This window comes from Pithys albifrons, chromosome 27 (genome assembly GCF_047495875.1).
Source record: "Pithys albifrons albifrons isolate INPA30051 chromosome 27, PitAlb_v1, whole genome shotgun sequence".
Classification (NCBI taxonomy): Eukaryota; Metazoa; Chordata; class Aves; order Passeriformes; family Thamnophilidae; genus Pithys; species Pithys albifrons.
This window is the reverse complement of record NC_092484.1, coordinates 1,929,692-1,950,972: the sequence shown is the minus strand read 5'-3', so window position 1 is coordinate 1,950,972 and position 21,281 is coordinate 1,929,692. Positions and strand designations below refer to the sequence as shown.

Here is a 21,281-nt window from a genome sequence, read left to right as displayed (position 1 = left end):
TGCTGCTGGTGCTGCCCTGGGGCAGATCCAGAGCGCAGAGCCCGTGGGGGAGAACAGAGCCGGTGCTGTGTGGCAGGGGCTGGCCTGACCCCACTGCACCTGGGGGGCTGCAGCACCGGGCAGACCACTCCGACCTGCCCCCGGCGCTGCCCCGGCTCGGGAGCTGCCGGAACGCAGCCCATCAGTGCGGGCTGACCCCGTGGTCCTGCAGCTGCTCTGAGGGCCCCCCTGACACAGAGAGAGCAGGTTTGTGATGTGAAAGGCCAACACGGCTACGGGCTCTGCGTCGGGGCTGCTGCAATGGACAGTTGCTAAAAGCATCTCTGCTCTGTTAGTGCTACAAAACCCGCCGGGAGCTGTGGCTGCGGGAGGCTGGAGCTATTCCAGTGCTTTCACCTCGAGGTCACCGGTTCAAATTCAGCCTGGGGGTATGGAGCACGGTAAGTCGATGTTACTCCTGATAGATATGCAAGGGAGGAGGATTTAGGAGAAATTGGTCTGGGCTGTTTTCAAGAACAGACATCCCTCTTGTTAGAGCTAATTAGCGGCCTCGGTTCAGTGGGCAAGGGGGTTGGACCAACCACGAGGCTGCTGAGGCCGGGGAGCTGCTCCACACTGGGCTGTGGGTATCTCCTTCCTCCCTGTGGGAGACTAACCCTTTATAAAGACAGAACTTTTGGGTTTCCCAAATCCCCTACGCCTCCCAGCAGATGTTGAGCTGAACCTTATGCTCCACTCCTGCTTCCCCTGATGCTTCATTCTCAAAGTGTTTCTCTGGATGATGGTGGGCACCCTGATGCCCCATCCTACTGATAAGCAGTGCTGCTGGTCCCCATGCTTCCAGCCTGGCTCTGTTTGCCACTGCTCCATTTGCCCTTGGATCTCCAAAGGGAGTAATTTCATAGGGCACCTTACCAGATCTGGGTTCCAATCTAATTGCATGCCAAAATCTGCAAATCTAACCCACACCAACAGCAAAAAAAGAGTTAAATATACCTCTCTCAGGACTCTCCCAGTAGCTGCAGATTTGAGGAAACAGCTTGTCTCCTTCCAAACAGGCTGCTCTGCCTTGTAACCTGCCTGGAGTCAGGAGCCCAAATCCTGCCCAGCAGAACAGCTCGGGGGGCACAGCTGATGTGGGGCCTCCAAAGCTGCTCAGGGATGGTTTGAGACTGGCTCTTGGCAGAGAAACCTTTTCACCTTGTGTTTGAGAGGTCATGATGCATAAGTAGGAGGGGGATACAGGCTCTGCTGGCACCAGGATCCTTGGAAAAACTCAGCAAAGCCCTGGCTCATTAAAGGGGAATAGAGAGTGACAGTGACAGCCACTGTCCCACTGCCCACAGAGCTTTGCTGCAGTGGACAGAGAGCCTGCGAGGACAGGGGCAGGACCCCATCTGGGGGTGCCAATGCCCTGAGACCACCAAGCAGCTGCACAACATTTAGCCCAGGCTTGAGATGGGTTCCTGTTTACAGGGGCTCAGCAAAACTGCTGCCACCCATCTCCTCCTCCCTTCCACCTGCCTGTTGCTGGAGGAGTCATAAGCTGGCATCCTTCCTCCATGCAGTGAGCAGGTGCCAGTTTTTCTCTGGGTGATGGGTCAATCTCCTTCCAGTCCTTCCTACAGGACAGGATCCCCCAGTCCCCCATTGCCCATGGCAGTATTGGGAATCAGAATCGCCTCTGCCACATCCCAGTCCTGCTCCCACCCTCCTCATTTTTCAGCACAGCTTTGCTTGAAACAATGGCACCGCCTGCAAGCCAGGAGTGGTGGTGGAGCAAGGCCTCCTTCCCAATTCATCACTAATGCAGGAACACCAAGCCCTTTCTGGCTGCACTGAGCACCAGATAAAAGCTAAAAGAGGCATCAATAATTAAGAACCACTCAGAGCTGGTAAGTGCAAAGAGGAGCCAACATACATATCGATGGCAGCGCCAGAGACCAGTCTGTCAGCTGCTGGGATGCTCTGAGAGCTCCCACTTCTCTTTTGCAGGCGTCCCCCTGTCCACAGCCCCAGGGTGACAAGGTGTCCCTGGTTCCAGAGGGGCACAAGGGGCTGCAGGCAAGAGTGATGTACAGGGGAGGCAGGAAGGACCCCCAGTGCCCCAGCTCTTCCTGCCTGTCCCCAGGGGCTCTGGGGACACGTGGCTTTGGAAAGTGGATGCCAGCACTAGGGGCTCAGGGGTAGGGACCTGTGGTTTGGTCCTGGGATTGTGGCTCAGGGAACTGAAGAACCTTGATTTCTAGTACAGCCTTGGCTCAGCTCTCGCTGCCTTGATGCCAGGTCCTTTCCTCCTCATCTCATGTTCATTCTAGGACAGTATCCAGCCAGGATGAGGCCCCTGTTTGTGCCAGCTGCTGGTATACATGGCCTGGGAAATTCATGTTGGCTGAGGGTGCCAGGAACTTGTCTCTGCTGAGTTCAAGGCTCCTCATTCATGTATGTAAGTGAGAAGCTGAAAATAGAATGGTTTGGAAAAGCCACAGGGAGCCCCAGCCACTCTCACCATCCCTGGGAAACAGGATGGGCTCTGCCCTCAACCATCCCCTCTGGAGATGTGCTGGGCACAGGATGCTCTGTGTGGGCAGAGGAATAACTTGACCAACAGCACGGAGCTGGGACAGAGCTGGGGCTGCCCTTTCAGTCAAGGGCAGGAGGCTGCATGTTCCCCTGTCCAAGGCTGGCCTTCAGGGAGGGAGCTGAAAGGTAAAATCATCTGGGTAATTTCAGCAGCAGCAACCTGTTTTGCTTGGATTCAGTTTCAAATGGAGCTCCTGGGTGTCCCGAAGCCCGAGCTGGTTTCGTTTCTCTGCTGCTTATAAACAGAAGGGCTGTTTACAGCCCTTGCCTCTTGATCCTGGCCTGGATTTCAAACGCCCTCGTCCTTTGGGGCTATTCCAGGCACCGCCGCTACCAGGCACGAGCTCGTGGCTGCCCCGGGAGGCGGCCGAGCCCCGGCTGAGCGTCCTGCAGCGGCGGGAGGTCTGAGCTGTGTCTGCTGCCCCGCACCTTGTCCGTGTGTCCTGAGGAGCTGCGGGACCAGCTCCCCTCGCTGCTGCCCCGCACCTTGTCCGTGTGTCCTGAGGAGCAGCGGGACCAGCCCCCCTCGCTGCTGCCCCGCACCTTGTCCGTGTGTCCTGAGGAGCAGCAGGACCAGCTCCCTTTGCTGCTGCCCCGCACCTTGTCCGTGTGTCCTGAGGAGCAGCAGAACAAGCTCCTCTTGCTGCTGCCCCGCACCTTGTCCGTGTGTCCCGAGGAGCAGCAGGACCAGCTCCCCTCGCTGCTGCCCCGCACCTTGTCCGTGTGTCCTGAGGAGCACCGGGACCAGCTCCCCTCGCTGCTGCCCCGCACCTTGTCCGTGTGTCCTGAGGAGCACCGGGACCAGCTCCCCTCGCTGCTGCCCCGCACCTTGTCCGTGTGTCCTGAGGAGCACCGGGACCAGCTCCCCTCGCTGCTGCCCCGCACCTTGTCCGTGTGTCCTGAGGAGCACCGGGACCAGCTCCCCTCGCTGCTGCCCCGCACCTTGTCCGTGTGTCCCGAGGAGCAGCAGGACCAGCTCCCCTCGTTGCTGCCCCGCACCTTGTCCGTGTGTCCCGAGGAGCAGCAGGACCAGCTCCCCTCGCTGCTGCCCCGCACCTTGTCCGTGTGTCCCGAGGAGCAGCAGGACCAGCTCCCCTCGCTGCTGCCCCGCACCTTGTCCGTGTGTCCTGAGGAGCAGCGGGACCAGCTCCCTTTGCTGCTGCCCCGCACCTTGCCCGTGTGCCCGAGGGGGGCAGCGGGACCGACTCCCCTCGCTGCTGCTCCCAGAGGCCCTGGGGGTGCCAAGGGTTAACTGCTTGTTGTTTTCTCCCCAGTCCAGGCACACACTGAAGCGAATTAATCTCTGGGTTACAGGCTGTGCTGCTCCAGGGCCCATGTCAATCACTAATGGAGGGTGAGCAAGACGTGTGTGACATCCATCACTCCAGAGCTGCCTGTTCCAGGCTTACCTGTGTCAGTCTCCAAGACAGGAGAGCAGAGAAACTGCCTAGGGAAAACTGGCAATTTTTGGTAAGGAGTTTTGAAAGAAAAATGCTGCAAAACATCTTCGCAGTCCCTCCTTCCCTTGAAACACGATCTGAAGCGTTTCCAGCTTTTGAAGAAAAACCCAGCAAAACACTTTCCTTAAATAAAACCCCCACAACTCTCCCACTAAGGCAACAAACAAAAAAACCCCTCTGAAACTTTTACATTTGAATTATGTATATTCATAGGCACAGATATATGGTGTGCACACAGACATGTATGTGCCTGCACGAAAGGGAGGGTTTGGGGGGGTTTGGAGCCAGTGGTGGGCTGGTGTCCATCCCTGCCTTCACCACTGGATGTGCCCAGTGTGGCCAGGGAAGGTAAACTGGGAAGTGCAGGGGCCGAGTCGGCTGCTTGCTTGGCACTGCCAGGGTTTGGGGCCAGCCTGGCAGGGCAAACAGGGGATGGCGTGGGGGCAAGAGCACCCCCTTGCTCCTGCTGCCAGCACGCAGCAAGTAAATAACACAATGAATAAAAGATGACGATGAAATGCGAGGCATTAAATATTTAACCTCGTGCCTGCGCGCAGGTACAGCTGGAGCCTGCAATATTTACGGGCTGCTCTTCCCTCGCCTGTCCCGCCCCCGAGCGCGGGGCCCGGGGCAGGGCCCCTCGGGGGTTCCCTGCGGGATCTGCGGGACCGGGGCGGGCGATCCCCGCGGCTGCGGCAGCTCCGGCCCCGCCCGGGCCGCGGCCCCTCCGCCGCCAACCCACGTTACTTTGAGTGGCAGCCCCGGCAGCCGCAAGGCCTCGTGGGCCGCGCAGTCCGCCCGCCCGAGCCGCAAGCGGCGGGAGCCCCGCCAGAGCGGAACCTCGAGTCGGGCCCGGCGGCAGAGCCGGACCGGGCCCCTCGCCGGCCCCGCGGAGGCGGCGGGACGGGCCGGGAGGGCGGCGGGAGCCTCCGCCGCGGCGGAACAGCCAACGGCGGACTACAACTCCCAGCGTGCCCCGCGGCGCGCACCCCCTGGGGGGCTCCAGCCGCCCGCTCGCTTCTCATTGGCCATTCTGGAGTGCTGCGTCACGAGCCCATGTGGGAGCAGGGCAGGCCGATTGGCCGGCGCTCGCGCAGTAGTGGCCAATGGCGAGCGCGGCCGCGGGTGCCGCGGGGCGTGGGGCACTTAAGGTGGAACGGGTGAAGGAGGCGGGACGCGACGGGGCCCGTTAAGGTGGAGCGGGCGGAGGAGGCGGGACGCGACGGGGCTGACCCGGCCCGTCGAAGGCAGACGGGTCGTAGGGGACAGCCCTGCGCTGAGCCCGTGGCGCTGTGCCCCGTGGCCCGCTTGCCCCTGGCGTCCCCTGCCCGGCGGCTGCTGTCGGGCTGCACCCGCTCGTGATGTCCGTCCCCTCGCGCTGCCCCACCGGCGGCCGGTGCCGTGTCCGCCCGCAGCGTAGCAGCGACCGGTGTCGCTGCCTGGGGGTGCCCCGGGGAAGGGCGCGGGGGGATCTCTGGGCCGCCCATGTGGAGGGGATCGGGCTGGGCAAGGGTCCGGGGAGGCGAACGGGGCTCCGCGGGAGGGCGGACGCCTCCCGTGCGGTTCCACTCGGGCCAGGAGCAGCGGCTCCAGAGCTGGCGCCTTCCCCGGGCTCCCCTTGGTGACCGGCATCGCCGTGCGGACGCGGGACCGCCGCGGATACGGAGCCGGCACGGCGGGAGCTCCGGTGCTACCGCCCCGCTGCCTCCCGCTGTACCGACAGTCCCCCCGCCCCGGGAACGCTCCTCCTTAAGCGGGCGCGGGCGGCGGGGCCGGCGCTCCCCCCGCTCCGCCCCGGCCCCGCGGGGGGCGAGCGGAGACCCCGCGACCGCCGCCCGTCGGCCCCCGAACCCACCGGCGTCCCTGCGAGAGACCCCCGTGTCCCGGCGGGGGAGACCCCCGGACCCACCGGCGCCCCAGTGAGGGACCCCCGTGTCCCGGCGGGGGAGACCCCCGGACCCACCGGCGCCCCAGTGAGGGACCCCCGTGTCCCGGCGGGGGAGACCCCCGGACCCACCGGCGCCCCGGTGAGGGACCCCCGTGTCCCGGCGGGGGAGACCCCCGGACCCACCGGCGCCCCGGTGAGGGACCCCCGTGTCCCGGCGGGGGAGACCCCCGGCAGTGGCGGGGAGCGGCGGGGCCCGGGGCGCTGAGGATGTTCCCGCAGGGACGGCACCCGGTAAGTGCCGCGTAGGGGGGACGGCGGGACCGGACCGGGCAGGGGCACCGCGGAGGAGCCGCAACCTTCAGCCGGGCCGTGTCTCCCCAGTCCGGGCAGCCCTTCAAGTTCTCGGTCCTGGAAATCTGCGACCGCATCAAGGAGGAATTCCAGTTCCTGCAGGCGCAGTACCACAGGTGGGGCTGCGGACAGAGGGGTGAGCAGAGCGGGCTGTGCGGGCAGGGGGGCTCTGGGGCTCGGGCACGGAGGGAAGTGGGGAAGGAGCAGGTGGAGAGAGGGCGCTTGGTAAAGGGAATTCCTGGGGAGGAGCAGGAGAGGCGTCCAGACCGAGGGGTAGCTTGAAACCGTCGTTTGGGGCGCCAGGTCTGGAGTGGGGGGTACCAAGGGGAAGATCAGCCGCGGTTGGTTTCCTCAGGCCGAGCAGGGTGGAGGGACGGTGGAGGGGACAGAGCACGGAGTGGGTGCGACAGGTGTGGGGTGCAGGTGCCCCAAGGACAGCAAAACCACTCGGGGAAGGGCATGTGACACCCCTGCAGCCCTGTGAGACTCCAGGGGGAGGCAGGAGATGTGCCGAGCTTGCTGAGGTCACAGGGATGGGATCTGGAGGGATGGGGCAGGAGACGCGGGTTCATGAGTGGAAACCCTGGATCCCATTTGCAGCCTGAAGCTGGAATGTGAGAAGCTGGTGAGCGAGAAGACAGAGATGCAGAGACATTATGTCATGGTGAGCTCCCCCTACTCTGTCCCCGCAGCCTCCCCCAAAAGCATCCTGGACTGCTGCCCTTGGAGAGGTCCCTGTGCTGGGGCTCCACTCAGCCTCTCACCCAAAGGGGTCTGTGCCCTGCCAGGGGTGCCTGGCCTGGTACTGCCCTTGGGGCCAGGGCTGGGGGGCACGAAGGAGGAAGGGGTTAATCACTGTTCCTCACAACGTTGTCTCCTGCTGCTGTCTGTGTGCTCAGTGCTGCTTGAGCCCTGGAATCCTGCCATGGGTTTTCTCTCTTTTTTTTCCCCTTTTTCTCTTTGGCTTTTTAAGAGAGCTCCACATTCTTCCCCATCTCTCTCCCAAGGGATGGGTGTCTTTAGAACTGATACCTCAAGGCTGGTGTTTTGGGTGGCAAGGGGCAGGAGCAGTGCAGGAGTCCTCCACAGTTGCCAGCCAGAGCCTGGCAGGAGCAGGGAAGCTGCTGGGAGGAAGGGAAGAGATTCGGGACAGCAGAGCAGGACCAGCATTCCCTCTCCTTTAGCATTTGACACTACTGGCCCCTCTGGGGAAAGGGGAACCCAAATTACACCATCCAAGAGGCAAAAAGATGTGAACTTGAGGAACCCCCATCCCTGGGGTGAAGACAGCCCTGTCCTCGAGGCCAGGGGTGTCAACATCACAGGGCATGTTCCTCCCACCCATCAGCTGGGATCCCTTCCCAAATCCTGGAGGCTCAGGACTGCTTCCTTTGGAATAGGCTTTGCTGTAGGAAAGCAGGTCCTCTGATCCCCCTGTTTCCCCAGGTGTGAGGGGATGGGGTTGGCTGCCAGCACCACTGGCAAGGTCACTAGTGGCTGGCAAAGGATGTAACACACTGGCATCCTTGCTCTGCACAGGAATGACACTCGTGTGCCTGGGTGGGTGGGCAGCTGTGTCAGGCTGTGAGTCTGGATTGGGACTGGAACAGGCCAGGCCAAGGCCAAGCCAGGCCAGGATGTGGGGGGCAGCAAGACTGGATTCCCCCTGGCTTAAATTAGTGCAGAAATTGCAGAACAATCATTGCAGGTCACTCTGTGACTGCTCCCTGCCTTGTCCCAGGCTCCTGATGTGGGATCTTGGCCCATGGTGTGTGGGACAGACATTCCTCGTGGGCTGGGGGGAGAACTGGTGGGGGAGCTTGGCCAGGGGGAGCAGGAGGACTGGCAGCCAAACCCCTGGCTGGTCATGGTCCAGCTGCTCTGGGCAGCTCCTAACCGGACTGTGTTGTGGTTTTCCTCCCAGTACTATGAGATGTCCTATGGCCTGAACATTGAAATGCACAAGCAGGTAAGTGATTGGGGTCTGTGCCAGCAGCAGGGGATGGTGGGGAAGAGACCAAGGTTGGAGCCTCTGTTGAGAAATTATCTCTCTCATCCCCATGTAGCTGTAATGGCATGGGAGACACAGAGCAATGGCTCTGTGCAAGGGACTGGCTTGCAAAGGAGTTCAGATGTCAGGACATGTTCCTTGGGACAGGGCCCCCTCCCTGCCATCCCAAAGCACCACTCAGAGCCCTTATGTGAGCCCTGGTGCTTCCCTGCAGAGGTTCCCTGGGGCCCCAGTTGAAGGAGGGATGTGGAGGAAACAGCAGAAGCTGGAGCCCAGAGGCAAATCAATTGTCTTTCTTCTCTTTTTTTCTTAATCCCCTTTTCCTTTCCTAAAGCCAGAGGAGTGTTTTCACCCTTCCCTGGTTCCCCTTTTGTTCCAGCATTAATTTGCTTTCCCTCTTCAGATTTATCAATCTAGTCATCATGGGCCCTCTGCCAGAGAAATTAGTTTGGACCAATGCCTGACAAAGTGGCAAGTCAACTGCCATATTCCTCCAGCTGGCTCAGCCCCTCTGAGTTTGCTCCTTTTGTTAGCAGGGAATGTGGTAGAGCCCACGAGCACGTTCCTGCCATCCCCACGTGCTCCAGGGACTGGGACTGAGGGGTTGCCCATGCCATGTGGGGTCAGTGACTCTGCCCACAGTCGTTGAGAAACGGCAGCCCTGACCCACCCATATCCATCTCCTGGCTCTACCTGGGCAGGAGAGGTCTGGAGGAGGGTGTCTCTGGCTCCCAGGATCCTATGTGGGCATTGTGGCAGTGGCTGGGACAGCAGCTGGGACCTGCAGGTGGGCAGGGTGCTGATGGGTGTGGGGCACAGCAGGTAAATGTTCCCTTTGTTCTCCCTTGGCTCTGAGCGTGGTTTGACCTCTGCAACACTATCGGGGGGTGTCAGAAACCTGAGATGAAAAGAGGTTTCAGAGCAGCCAGTCCCTCCACCAGTGCCAGGGTGGATTTGCAGTGGGGGAATCAAGTTTTTCCCAGGAGACATGGGTTTTCTCTTGGAGAGCCTGGGCTGGAAGCCACAGCCTCTTTCCTCGGAAGTGCTGCTTAGCATGGTGGGGACGTGGCCAGGCTGTGGGTCTGTCTGTAACCACAGGCTCTCCTCAGAGGGTGTAGGAGGTTCTCTGCATTCCCTTGTTGCCACTGCTGGGCAGGGACAGGTCCGGAGTGCTCTGTGCCTCTGCTCCCCCTTCGGAAGGAGCAAGGAGAGCTGCCGGCTGAGCCGGGGCTTGGTGGGGATGGGAGCAGCGTTGTCTGGGCAGGCATCACCATCCGTGCCTTGCAGGGTTTGCTGGCATGATGCTGAGAGGGCGGAACCTGTGGGAGTTCTGCGTGCCACTTGCTCTGCCCTGGCTCTGAGTCTGACACTTGGGGACAGTGCAGCGTGTGGGTGGCCCTCTGCCAGCGCCTGCGGCTCAGCTCTGCCCCCTCCCTGCCCGTGCCAGCGGCAGCCCCGAAACCAGCCTGGGTTTGGGCTGAGCAAAACCAGCTGGGCTGTGGTGGGACTGACAGCTCGGGGCTCATCTTGGCCTGGGTCCACGGAGGGATTTGGGCGTCGGGTTCCCTCCTATGTGCCTGTGGGACCTGGCAGCCTGTGGGGGTCCAGCAGCCCTGGGCAGAGTCGTCCCTTGGCAGCAGCTCAGGAAAACTCAGCAGGGGTGTAGAGACAGCAGGAGAATTTCCACCGAGAGGATTTGTGTGGGGAGAGTTTAACTCCTCTGCCCTGCCGAGGCTGCGTGTCTGCAGGATGCTTGGCTGCCCTCCCCTCTGCTGGAAGGGACGAGTCAGGGCACAGAGCCCTCTGTCCCAGGTGATACCTGCTTCCTCTTTCAGGTAGAGATTGTCAAGAGACTGAGTGCCATTTGTGCCCAGATTATCCCCTTTCTGACACAAGAGGTAAGGAGAAGGCAGGGGACATGCATCAAACTGCTCCAGCTTCTCTCAAGGGAGGCCCTTGGAAAAGGGGAAATAGAAGTCCAGCCTGAAAAAGGGGAGGTTGTGGGGAGGAAATCTCCATACCTGTGCTGGAGAGGTGGAAGATGGGGCTGTGCATCCCTGAATTGCAGGGGCAATGCAGGGCTGCTGCTCCCTTGGGCCAGGAGCACGGTGTGACCACCCCTGTGCTCTTCCTTCCCAGCACCAGCAGCAGGTCCTGCAGGCGGTGGAGCGAGCCAAGCAGGTGACCATGGGGGAGCTCAACAGCATCGTTGGGGTGAGTCCCACTGCCCAGCTCTTCCCTGCCCTGGGGGTTTGAACCCTGTACCAAAGTCATGTGGGAAAATCAGGGGTTTTACTACTTTGGTAAGGTCAGAGCTGGTCCTGCAGTGAAGGGGTTTGCCATCCTGTCCCTAAGGTGGTGGGCAGCCTCTGGGACCCCCTTTGGCCGCTGCTGGCCTGAGCAGAGTGGGACAGGGCCACAACTTGGGCTCTGCTGTGTGCTGGGATCATGCCTGTGGCAGGGAGGCACTCAGGGCTCCGTGAGTGGAAGGAGCAGAGGTGCAACCCAGACTGTGCACCCTCAGCAGCTCCTGGTCTGCGCTGGCGCCTCATCCCATTGCACTTTGCATCTCAGCCAGTGCAGGAGGGGAAGGCACCGGGCATGGCTGTGGCTGCCTCTGCCAGATCCAGGACTGTCTGCTCTTTCTCTTTCAGCAGCAGCAGCTTCAGCACCTCTCCCACCACACATCCCCACTCCTGCTGACACCCCACCCCTCCACCATGCAGCCCTCTAGCCTGAGTGGGGCCAGCAGCACCTCGGGGCTCCTGGCCCTCTCGGGGGCACTGATGGCACAGTCTCAGCTGGCCACCAAGGAGGACAGAGTGGCCCAGGATGGGGAGAACAGAGGTAAGGGGAAGAAGCACAGCTGGACTAACCCATCAAAGGCTGGCTGAGTCAGTACTGGGCAGCCTGCTGCAGGGATCCTGCTGCAGGGATCCTGCTGCCTGCTCTCCCTCTTTTGTGGTGCTCCTCAGTGCCTGCCTGCTGCAGCCCCAGAGGTGGCAGATCCTGCACATGAAACACATGTAATCCCAGGAGTCTGGCTCCTTTTTTGACCCAGGAACTGCTGCCATTCAGTGATGGTGTGTGGCAGTGGCAGGGATGGCAGCAGGGTTCTGCACAGATGTCTCTGCTTCCCTGGGTGTTTTCAGTGTTGGAGGGTCCTCCATCCATGAGGCAGCTGGAAGAATGTGAGGTCCCCACCACAAAGAAACCCACTCTAATTACACCAGGGTTTACACCAAGTAAAGATTTGATGTCCAAAGCTGAGACTTTAAGGGAAACTACTGTTACAAGCCCTTGGTAGAACCTGTGAGAGCCACAGGTCTGGGGCAAGAAATTTAGAAACCAGAGCCTGTGTGGTGCCATGTAAATTGCATTAATTCCTAGTCCTTATGGGTGCCTCCTCCTGTCAGCATCACAAAATGCCTTACAAACATCATCAATATTTAATCATCATGAAATCAGTGCTCTGAATGCTGTTGGCAGGACTGGGCCAAATTAGTAATGCTGCCCAGCTTTGCTTGTGACCTGTTGCTGCTGAAGTGCTGCACAAAGGAGAGGCTGCTCTGAGCTCAAGTCACATTTTGCAGGGTACAAGCATTGGGTAGTTGTGCTGAGAGGGAGGCTGGGTCAAGGGCAGGGGCTCTGAGCAGCTCTGTGGGGTGGAAACAGGCAGCCAAATTTAGCAGCTGTAGTGATGCTACACCAGATTCCCCCTGGGGAAGGTGCTGACTGAAATGCAGTTGGGACAGGACTCAACAGCAGCAGCAAAGCTGGGCACTGCGTGGGGTTTGCTGCAGTTTCTAATGGTCCAGTTTGGGTTGTTAAGATGTCAGGATGGTGAAAACAGCAGCAGGAAACTGTTGGTGGCTGCTCTGTGCCCTTGCACACAGCTGTCTGCAGTCGAAATTCTGTCCATGTTTCTTTAAGGATGGCTTCCCTGAAGGAGAAAAACAAACTCCAGAGAGAGGATAAAAGCAGGCTGTGCTGTGCTGAGCCTGCTTAACCCTCAGAGCCTGGATAGCCTCCAACCAGAACTTCTCTCAGCCCTAGTGTCTGGCCGTGGTGAGAGCCATTCCTTAAAAGAATGAAGAGGTGAAATGCTCCATCTGGCTGGGGTTAATCCCTGGTACTCTGCCATAGTTAGCCAGAGCTGGTGTGAATCAAGCTGAGCCAGGGCTGTGGAGCTGATGGCAGGCGTCTGGTCCCCCTCCTGGACCATGGCCTTGGAGCAGTGCCTACAAGAGTCCCTCAGCTCCCCATCCCTGCCTGCCTTTTTTGCCAGCAGTGGCCTGGATGTGTTTGTCCTTTCCAAATGCTGGTGGATCTCTAGGAGTGAAAATCAACCCAGGAAGGTTGCTAGACTGCAGCCACAACCTTATGCTTGGATTTGCAGCAAACACCTGACACTTTTTCCCTGGACCTGCTTTGCTGTGCATGTACAACAGTCTTGGAGGCTTTCCAAGCAAGGTTTTTAGGCATGGCTTCCTGAGGAAATAGGATGGGTGTGGCTGAGGAGGTCTCTGCTGGCTGGTTGGCTCTTCCCCTCCTGGCAGCTTTGGACCTGTCTCCACACCTAGGGAAGAGATTTCAAAGCTGGGGTGATTTCTTGGAAGTGGGGAGATGGATAGAGATTCCCCTGCTTCCCTGAGGAAGACCAGTGTGCTCACCTCCCATTAGACAGCAGAGAATCCACACTTCAGGTGGGCAAAGTGGGAAATCAGGTGTGATTTGTAAGCCCATTTCCTGTGTTGCCCTGCAGTGCCCCTCTCTCCTCCCTGCCTGGGTATGTGGGGCACAGACTTGGCATTGAATAACCTCTTCCTCTCCTCCCCTCTGCCTTGCTGGCATGGACCTGCCTGGATATTCTCCCTGCTGCTTCCTGGCTCCAGAACGTGCCCCAAGCTCGGTAAGTCATGAGAGACCAGTGGCCTCAGCTGGCCTCAATGACATCTCCAGTGTGGTCCATGTGGGAGCCGAGCTCACTGCTGGCTCCTGGGAATGGCTGTGGGTGCTGGGCAAGCTTTGCTGGCCTGGATGGGCTGTGTTTATATTGGAGTTTTGTAGCTGAAGGTTCTGGGCCACCTCAATTCAGTCTTTGCTGATGCAAGGATCTGAAGATCAAGGGCTGCTCCCAAAATAACCGGCTCTGTCCTTTTCAAGGAGTTTCCAGTTTAGGAATCACTCTGAACAGGCCTCCCTTCTAAGCCCAGTGCTGCAGCCCCCCTGCAATCCTTGGCTGCCCCCTCCATTTTATGATCCCCCCCAACCCAGATCTGTGACTCCCTTCCCAGGCTCCACAGTAGCCTACACTCTGCAGTACCTGGAGCTCCAGCTCCTGGTACAGGCCGGGAAAGGAAGGGTTAAGGAGTTTCTCCACTGGGGAACAGGTGGCATTGATATTAGACTTGCTTTCAGATGCGTGAGGAAGAATGAGAGAAGGTCTCTGTGTTGTGTAGGGGAGATCCCATACCTACCCAGATGCCTCTTCCAGAGATTGCCATGGGGACAGGGAGCATCCTTTCTGCTTCCTGGTTCTGTGTGAAAACTCTTGATCTTGCTGTGCTGGGAACAATCAGCTGGGGGAAACCCTGGGATGGGGCATGTTCTCCCCAATCAACTTCCATCATGGACAGCCCTGTGGAGCTGTCCTGGGAGGGTCAGGGGGCTGTGCCCCAGCCCAAGCACACTGGCTGCTCGGGAGGAAAGGCAGCCCCTCTGGGCAGCCACTGCCAGCCAGGTGTCCCCCTATGCTGCAGAGTGGGAGGCTCCTGTTGGCTGCATTATTATGAGTGTAGGGATGCAAGGGAGTGTGTGGCACTGCTGCAGTTGCCAGCAGCCTCTGGGGAAGGGGCCATTCATCCTTCTTGGCCCCAGCCTGCTTCCCAGCCTGGAGTTAAGGTGAAGTAAACACTGCTCCAGTGGGCATTTTCCATTCCCCTGTGCCTTGTTGTCTCTGCAGGGGTGGGTCTGCTCTCCAGTCGTGCTGGGGCTGCATCTTGCTCAGCTCCCAGTTCCCCACAGCCCCTGGTGCTGGTGGCTGGTCCAGGGTGCAGCTGCATTCTTGTCCTCCCCCATCACTGTCAGGGCAGGGTCATCTGCCAGGGGGGACTGTGGCCCCTGGTTCTGCTGCCCACACCCTTCTTTGGCCAGGAAAGGGAGCCTGGGGCTTTGGGGTTTTGGGCTCCTGCCCACCAGCCAGAGAGATGCTTTGCCAGGGTGGAGATGGTGATGGAGCAGGGCCTGGCCTGACCAAGAGGTGAGGGGTGGCTGTCTTTCCTTACAGTGGCTCACATGCCTTCCTCTTCCCTCTCTGCTTCAGAGTGTTTCTTCTTCCTCTCCTGAGAGCCTGAAGGACGAGGAGCGGACGTGGCTGAAGCAAAAGCAGGAGGAGAAGAACCTGCCTGGGCATTCTGTGAGTGCACCAAGGAGTGTGGCTGCAGGGGCTGGGCCTGGGGGGTGGCTGGGGAGCTCTGTACCTGCCGTGGTGCAGGGACCTGGTGTCCCCTGGGCAATAACAAACCAAATGAGGAGCCTGAGGGGAGGCCCTTCAGCTCAAGGTCTGGGTTGCTGCCACCAGGGCATGGTGTTGGTTTATGAGGAGTGATGAGCAGGAGGAAATGGGGCTGTCTGGGATCCTGGGGCAGAGCACAGAGCCTGGTCCAGCCTCTCCCCATCCTGACTGAGCCCTTCTGGATTTGTCCCTTCTTGTAGGATAGTGATGGGGACAAGAGCGACTACAACCTCGTGGTGGATGAGGTAAGCCCTTACACTTGGAGCCTTGCAGGATATCCAATTCAAGCTGTAGTCATCAGGTTTTGGGCTCTTGTTCCTGAGGTTTGGGGTTCCTTAGGCTCCAGGTCATTGCTGCTGGCCAGCAGCAGCCAGACCGGACATATGCCAGCCCTGCTCCAATGTGTTCATGCCAGCCAAGACAGACTCCACTCCCACTGCTCTGGGTAGAAAGCTGTGCCAGCCAGGGCTAAGCTTTGCCAGCCACAAGATTGGCTCTGATTCACAATCCCCTTTCAGCCCCTCTCCTGTAGCATCCCATATGGGAAGACTGATAAGCTGGGATGAAGCTCCAGGGAGATGGGCTTGCTGCTGGCAGCCCCAGTGGGTGGAGGTGGCAGGAGCAGGCAGCCACACTGCTCTGCCTTCAGCAGGAGCCTCACAGCACACCCTGGTCCTGCCAGCCCCAGGCTTTGCAACACACCTCGTGCCCTGCCTGACCCTCGAGCAGCCTTGACTTTAACACACTGTGTCCTGTCTCAGTGCAGGGAATACACTGAATTCCAGTCCTTTGCTGTGGAACTGCCATGTGCTTCTGGTACAACCTTCCCTGACCACTGAGGCAGACATGACAGGAATTTATCCCAGCCACAACTATTCTTGGCAGAGATGATGTTTTTGGGGACATACCCAGTCCTTTCCTGCAAGGCAAGGGGAAGGGACAACAAATGTGAGGTCTCTTTTCCTCGTGCCACTTCCTAAGAAAATACAAGCCCTAAAAGGAACATCAGTGGGAATTTCTTCAGGAAACAGCACTTAAAAAACTACTTGGTGTAATCATAGTGTTAAAAATCACAGGCCTAGTTGAATGGTTATAGGAGTGCAAGAGCTGATGGGTGGCCTTGCCTCTGTAATGGTAGCCCCATTTCAATTCTTCATGTGCTGGTCATCCTCATGTGGTGACCATCCCTCCTTGTGAAGGCATCCATGGCCACCAATGTCCTCTAAACTTGCTATCACATCTAGTGTTGTTTGATGAGAATAATCAAGGCAGTTTCTTCTCCAGGGAACCGTGGAGCAAAACAGAGGCCTCTGAGTGGATGTTCCTCATTCAGACCACTCAGGCAGACAGGACAGTGAGGGGTGGGGGGCACAGACCAGGGCATGGTGGTCCTTGCAGGCTCTGGGCCCGGGTGGCTCCCCAGGGTCCCTGTCATGCCTGCCCTCTGGGGTTCCTGGGGGTTCCTGCTTCCCACAGACATGCTCTGCCCCCAGGACCCCACCTCAGATCCCGGCAGCCCTGGCTGCTCCCGGCAGGAGATGCCCGAGAGCCCGACCTCCATCGCCTCCAGCGGGAGCACCACACCCCTTGGGCCAAAGGACCAGAGTCCGGTAGGGAGGCACATGGGCAGCCAAGGCCAGGGGTGGAAAGTGTGGCCAGGGATGTGGCCCCAAATTTCTCTGTGACCAGTCTGCTGCTGCAGCCCAAGGTGGGCACAGAGATGCCAGTACTGAGGGTTTGTACCTGCAGCCAGGTCCCTCTCCCAGCCCTGGGAGCAGAGGTCTGTGCCCTTGGAGGGGGTTAAGTGCTGCTGGGAGCACAGGCTCTGCAGTACTCTCCATCCAGCTGCCTGCAGGATTCTCTAGAGCATCTCATAGCAATTGATTTTTCTTTTTTTTTCCTTTTTTTTTTCCTTCCTCCTTGCCAAGCACCAGTCCAGTGCTCAGATTGACACATCAGCATGTGGGAAGGGGGAGGGATGTTTCTGCCACTCCTTGGCCTCCCAGCCACTGCAGGGGCCAAGCGATGGCGTCCCCCCATCGTGGGTCAGGAGCTGGCTGGGGGCTGTGGGCAGCAGTGAGCAGCAGCTCCCCGGCACAATCGGATTAGAGCAGACAAAGCGCCCTGAGCAATCTGCCAGCACAGCACGTAGCTTTTCTCTGTTATTAATTTTTTTTTCCCCTTTGCTGGTGTCGACAAAATCCCCAGACAGAAAAAGCGGAAGAAATAGAAGAGGCAAATAAAAAAGCAAGGAATGAAATAGCTGTGGGGATCGGGGAGGCCAGTTCATCCCAGATGTCCTCCTGTTCCAGGCTGGGGATGGGGGTGCCCCTGCCATGCATGAGGGAGCAGCAGATCTGTCGTGCCCTGTGGGTCCTTGTGCAGGTGGTGGGCACTGCAGGGCACAGGGTTGTGGCCATTTGGGGTGATCTGGAGCTTGCACCCATGGGAGGAGCAGGGACATTGAGGTGCACCATGCCATGGGAGTGTGTGAGAGCAAAGGAGGAGAGGAGAAGGCTTTGGGCCCCAGATGGCCAAGTCCCTGTTCACCTCTGTCCAGAAGCAATGCCTCCCAGGCTCCTTCCCTTCTGCAGAGTTTGGAGGCTGTTGAGCCACCTGTGGTGCTGGGGAAGGCTCTCCTTTGCAGTGTTCCCACCACTGAGGCTGCTCTTTGCTCTGCTGCACAGACTGACCCTCTGGCCAGCGCTGCCCCCTCCAAGCCCTCTGCTTCCTCATCACCCCGTGACTCCTTCACGCCCAGCCCTGGGCCCAGCTCGGCCGTCCCGCTCCGGCAGTCCCCCACCAAGGCACCCACCACCGACACCAGTGAGTGACCAGGGACAGCAGGGGGGTTGTTCTCCTCTGTGACTGTGCCATGGGGGCTGGGATGGAGGGAGGCAGGACTCTCCCATCAGCAGAGCTGGCAGAGCTATTTTGCTCTACAAAATCAGACCTATCAACCATGGTCAACATGTGTACCTCTGCCACTACTGATGCTTCCCTGCTGGGCTTGGACCCACCAGAGGTGGTGTGTCAATATGTGGAGCTCTTTGTTATGGGTGTTTGGGGAGCTGACAAGGGTTTATCTGCGATTCATTGTTTTTCTCTGACAAGTTGTCATTTCAGTGGGGCTGTGTGAAGCTGCTTCAGGGGGCTGGAGGGGGATCTGTGTACTCACCAAATGCCCCTTCTCCTTGGGTGATGCTTGCTCGCACCTCTGGGGCAGGGCCAAGACGTGGGTCTCTCCTCACGCAGCTCTGCGCAGCCCCCTGAGCACCTCCAGCCCCTACACGTCCTCCTTTGGGATGGTGCCTCACACCACCCTCAGCGGGGAGCTCCCGGCCCCCAGCGTGTACATGGGCATCCACCTCTCGCCGCAGGTCAGCGGCGCTGTGCTGTACGGCCGGTCCCCCATGGTAAGTCACTGAGGGACAGGCCAGGTTTGCTGGCACGTTCTGGCTCTGCTGCCTGTCTGCTGTGGTGCTGGACACATCCCATCTCTATGCAGCATCTGGGGCTGGAGCCAGGGTGGGGCTGCAGCTGTAGGAAGGGCTCTCTTCCAGAGGTGACTGGGTTATGGGGCTGGTGGAGGCTGCAGTGCTCTTAGAGAAGCCCCTGCTGGTTCCACTGGTGTGTAACTGTGTCTGTGGGAACACATTTTGGCCTTTGTCACTTGCAAGCAGGGACCTTGCACAGAGCCAGCCTGGTCCTGTCCCAGGCCATGCAGGGAAAGGCACGAGCCCAGCCTTCTTGTCCTCTCCTCTGCTCCTCATGTGCCCTTTGCTTTCTGCAGGTGGCATTTGAGTCACATCCTCACCTGAGGGCGTCCACCATCTCATCTTCTCTCTCAGCCATCCCTGGAGGGAAACCGTAAGTGGCTGCACATGCCAGGGCTTCAGGGAGGGTGGGCAGCAAGGGGCTGAACCAGGTGCAGGGAGCAACCCCTTCCCCAGGGCTCATCTCTGTGCCCAGGGCAGGGCCAGGACGGAGTTGCTCTCCACTTCTGAGCCCAACACTGCCGTTTCGTTCTTGGCAGCTGGTGGTAACAAGGAGCCGGGTAATTACATCCCTCATTAGCCAGAGCGCAATGGGCACCTTCCACCTGGCTCGGGCATGGCTGAGGGAGAGGTCAGCTCCTGCACTCTGGCCTCATGCAGGAATTGTTCAGTCCTCTTTTCTGCTTCATTCCAGTGCCTACTCCTTCCACGTCAGCGCCGACGGGCAGATGCAGCCGGTGCCTTTCCCACCCGACGCCCTCATTGGCTCCGGCATCCCCCGCCACGCACGGCAGCTCCACACCCTGACCCACGGCGAGGTGGTCTGCGCCGTCACCATCAGCAACTCCACACGACACGTCTACACGGGGGGCAAGGGCTGCGTGAAGGTGTGGGACGTGGGGCAACCAGGCACCAAGACAGCTGTGGCTCGGCTGGACTGCCTAGTAAGGATGAGGAGCAGAAAGGCCTTTGGCAGGGAGCTGGGAAGGGGAATGTGCCCCTCTTACAGTGGAGGGGATAGAGGGTCCTTTATGTCTGTGATGAGAAAAGGTGATCTGTCTCCCACACGCCCTCTTTGTGCACTCATCAGCTCCGTCTTCCCTTGCCCCATTCCTTGTAACCCCAATTCAGAACCGTGACAACTACATCCGCTCCTGCAAGCTGCTCCCGGACGGCCGGAGCCTGATTGTGGGGGGCGAGGCCAGCACCCTCTCCATCTGGGACCTGGCAGCCCCCACGCCACGCATCAAGGCTGAGCTCACCTCCTCTGCCCCTGCCTGCTATGCCCTGGCCATCAGCCCTGATGCCAAAGTCTGCTTCTCTTGCTGCAGTGATGGCAACATCGTTGTGTGGGACCTGCAGAACCAGACGATGGTGAGGTGAGCATGGGGCAGGGGGAGATGCTGGCTCCTGGGGAGCTGGCCACCTTGACAGCCATGCCCTTGCCCTCTGTCTCCCCCTCTTTCCCAGGCAGTTTCAAGGCCACACGGATGGTGCCAGCTGCATTGACATCTCCAACGATGGCACCAAGCTGTGGACAGGGGGGCTGGACAACACTGTGCGGTGCTGGGACCTGCGGGAGGGGCGGCAGCTGCAGCAGCACGACTTCAGCTCCCAGGTAGGGCTGGGGCTGTCTGGGAGCACCACAGGGCCAGGTGGGACCTGCCAGGTCACTGTTTGACCTGATCTCTCTCCTCAGATCTTCTCCCTGGGGTACTGCCCAACAGGAGAGTGGCTAGCAGTGGGCATGGAGAGCAGCAACGTGGAGATCCTGCACGTCACCAAGCCGGACAAGTACCAGCTGCACCTCCATGAAAGCTGTGTCCTCTCCCTCAAATTTGCCTCCTGTGGTAGGTGAGGTCCATTTTTACTGCCTGGGCTGTGTACAGCCCCGGATGAATCCTTTTGGTTTACTCCCCCATACTCAGCTCCCCTTAATGGAGTCCCAGAGATTGACCCACTTTGTTTCCTGCCTCAGGGAAGTGGTTTGTGAGCACAGGGAAGGACAATCTCCTCAATGCCTGGCGGGCACCATACGGAGCCAGCATCTTCCAGGTGAGGGGCAGGCATTTGTACAGGGGGATGATGGTGGATCCAGCCACCAGCCCTACCTTCACCTCCTGCCTCTCTCACTCTCAGTCTAAGGAGTCCTCATCAGTGCTGAGCTGTGACATCTCTATCAATGACAAATTCATCATTACGGGCTCTGGCGACAAGAAGGCCACAGTGTACGAGGTGGTCTATTGAAGCCCCATCTGTCACCATCCTCCCTCCAGCAAGGAAGGGGCCCATCCTTGCCCAAAGCCACCAGTGCTCACAGAGGCCTCCAGTGCTGGAGCTGCCATCCCACAGCTCTGCTTTCCCTCCTCCTCCTCTGCCTTCAGCCACCAACCAAGACCCTGGCCTCACTCTCCTGCCCCATTCCTGCCTGATGCTGGAGGTGAGGGCTCAGTGGGGCCTGGCATCCCCCCAGGCAGGGCAGGGGCTGAGCTGGGTGTCCTGGGACCTGTCTGTACCTCAGGCTGGCTGCACAGGGAGCTGGACCACCTGAGAGAATGTCTCTTGAATTATTGCTACTGATTTAATGGGACCCATTTTCTGCTGCAGAAACAGCTGTAAATTACCAGTAAAGAAATGTATTTAACTGTGTTTTCAATCCTTTACTAATAAAAAGGAACAAAAGAGGGGCTGGTCTGGTATGGGCAGAGGTTTTTGCCAGGCAGTGCTGCCACCTCTGGCACCGGCCAGGCTGTGTGAATGTAAACTTGGGGTCCTGCTTTTGGGCAGCAACACAGGTGAGGCTGTTCCCCCCTTGGCAGGGCTGTGGCTGCCTGCCTGCCACAGCAGCCCCAGCTCCAGCAGCAGCCTTGGCTCTGTGCTGGGATGTGGTGAGCTGTGGCTCGAGGCTGGGCTCAGGGCAGGAGACCAAAGCAGCTGCCACACCGCAGCTGGCAGCATGGAGCTTCTCTGCCAG

The 21,281-nt window shown here is 59.3% G+C and overlaps 1 protein-coding gene across 2 annotated transcripts; it reads left to right on the top strand.

Annotated features, from left to right (window-relative positions):
* Positions 1–5,863: 5,863 nt before the first annotated feature.
* Positions 5,864–20,984, top strand: TLE2 (TLE family member 2, transcriptional corepressor). Of its 2 annotated transcripts, none has more exons than XM_071578339.1 (20): positions 5,864–6,222; positions 6,313–6,398; positions 6,883–6,946; positions 8,207–8,251; positions 10,129–10,191; positions 10,433–10,507; positions 10,948–11,140; positions 13,189–13,205; positions 14,619–14,711; positions 15,011–15,055; positions 16,304–16,420; positions 17,498–17,636; positions 18,066–18,226; positions 18,604–18,680; positions 19,002–19,251; positions 19,439–19,686; positions 19,778–19,925; positions 20,007–20,157; positions 20,286–20,362; positions 20,447–20,984. In XM_071578339.1, the coding sequence occupies exons 1-20, from the start codon at positions 6,199–6,201 to the stop codon at positions 20,552–20,554; spliced, it is 2,181 nt and encodes a 726-aa protein (XP_071434440.1). In that variant the 5' UTR covers positions 5,864–6,198; the 3' UTR covers positions 20,555–20,984. The 2 variants fall into 2 exon arrangements, with proteins under 2 accessions (XP_071434440.1, XP_071434441.1); XM_071578340.1 differs by having other exon boundaries at positions 20,007–20,161; positions 20,447–20,534.
* Positions 20,985–21,281: the final 297 nt, after the last annotated feature.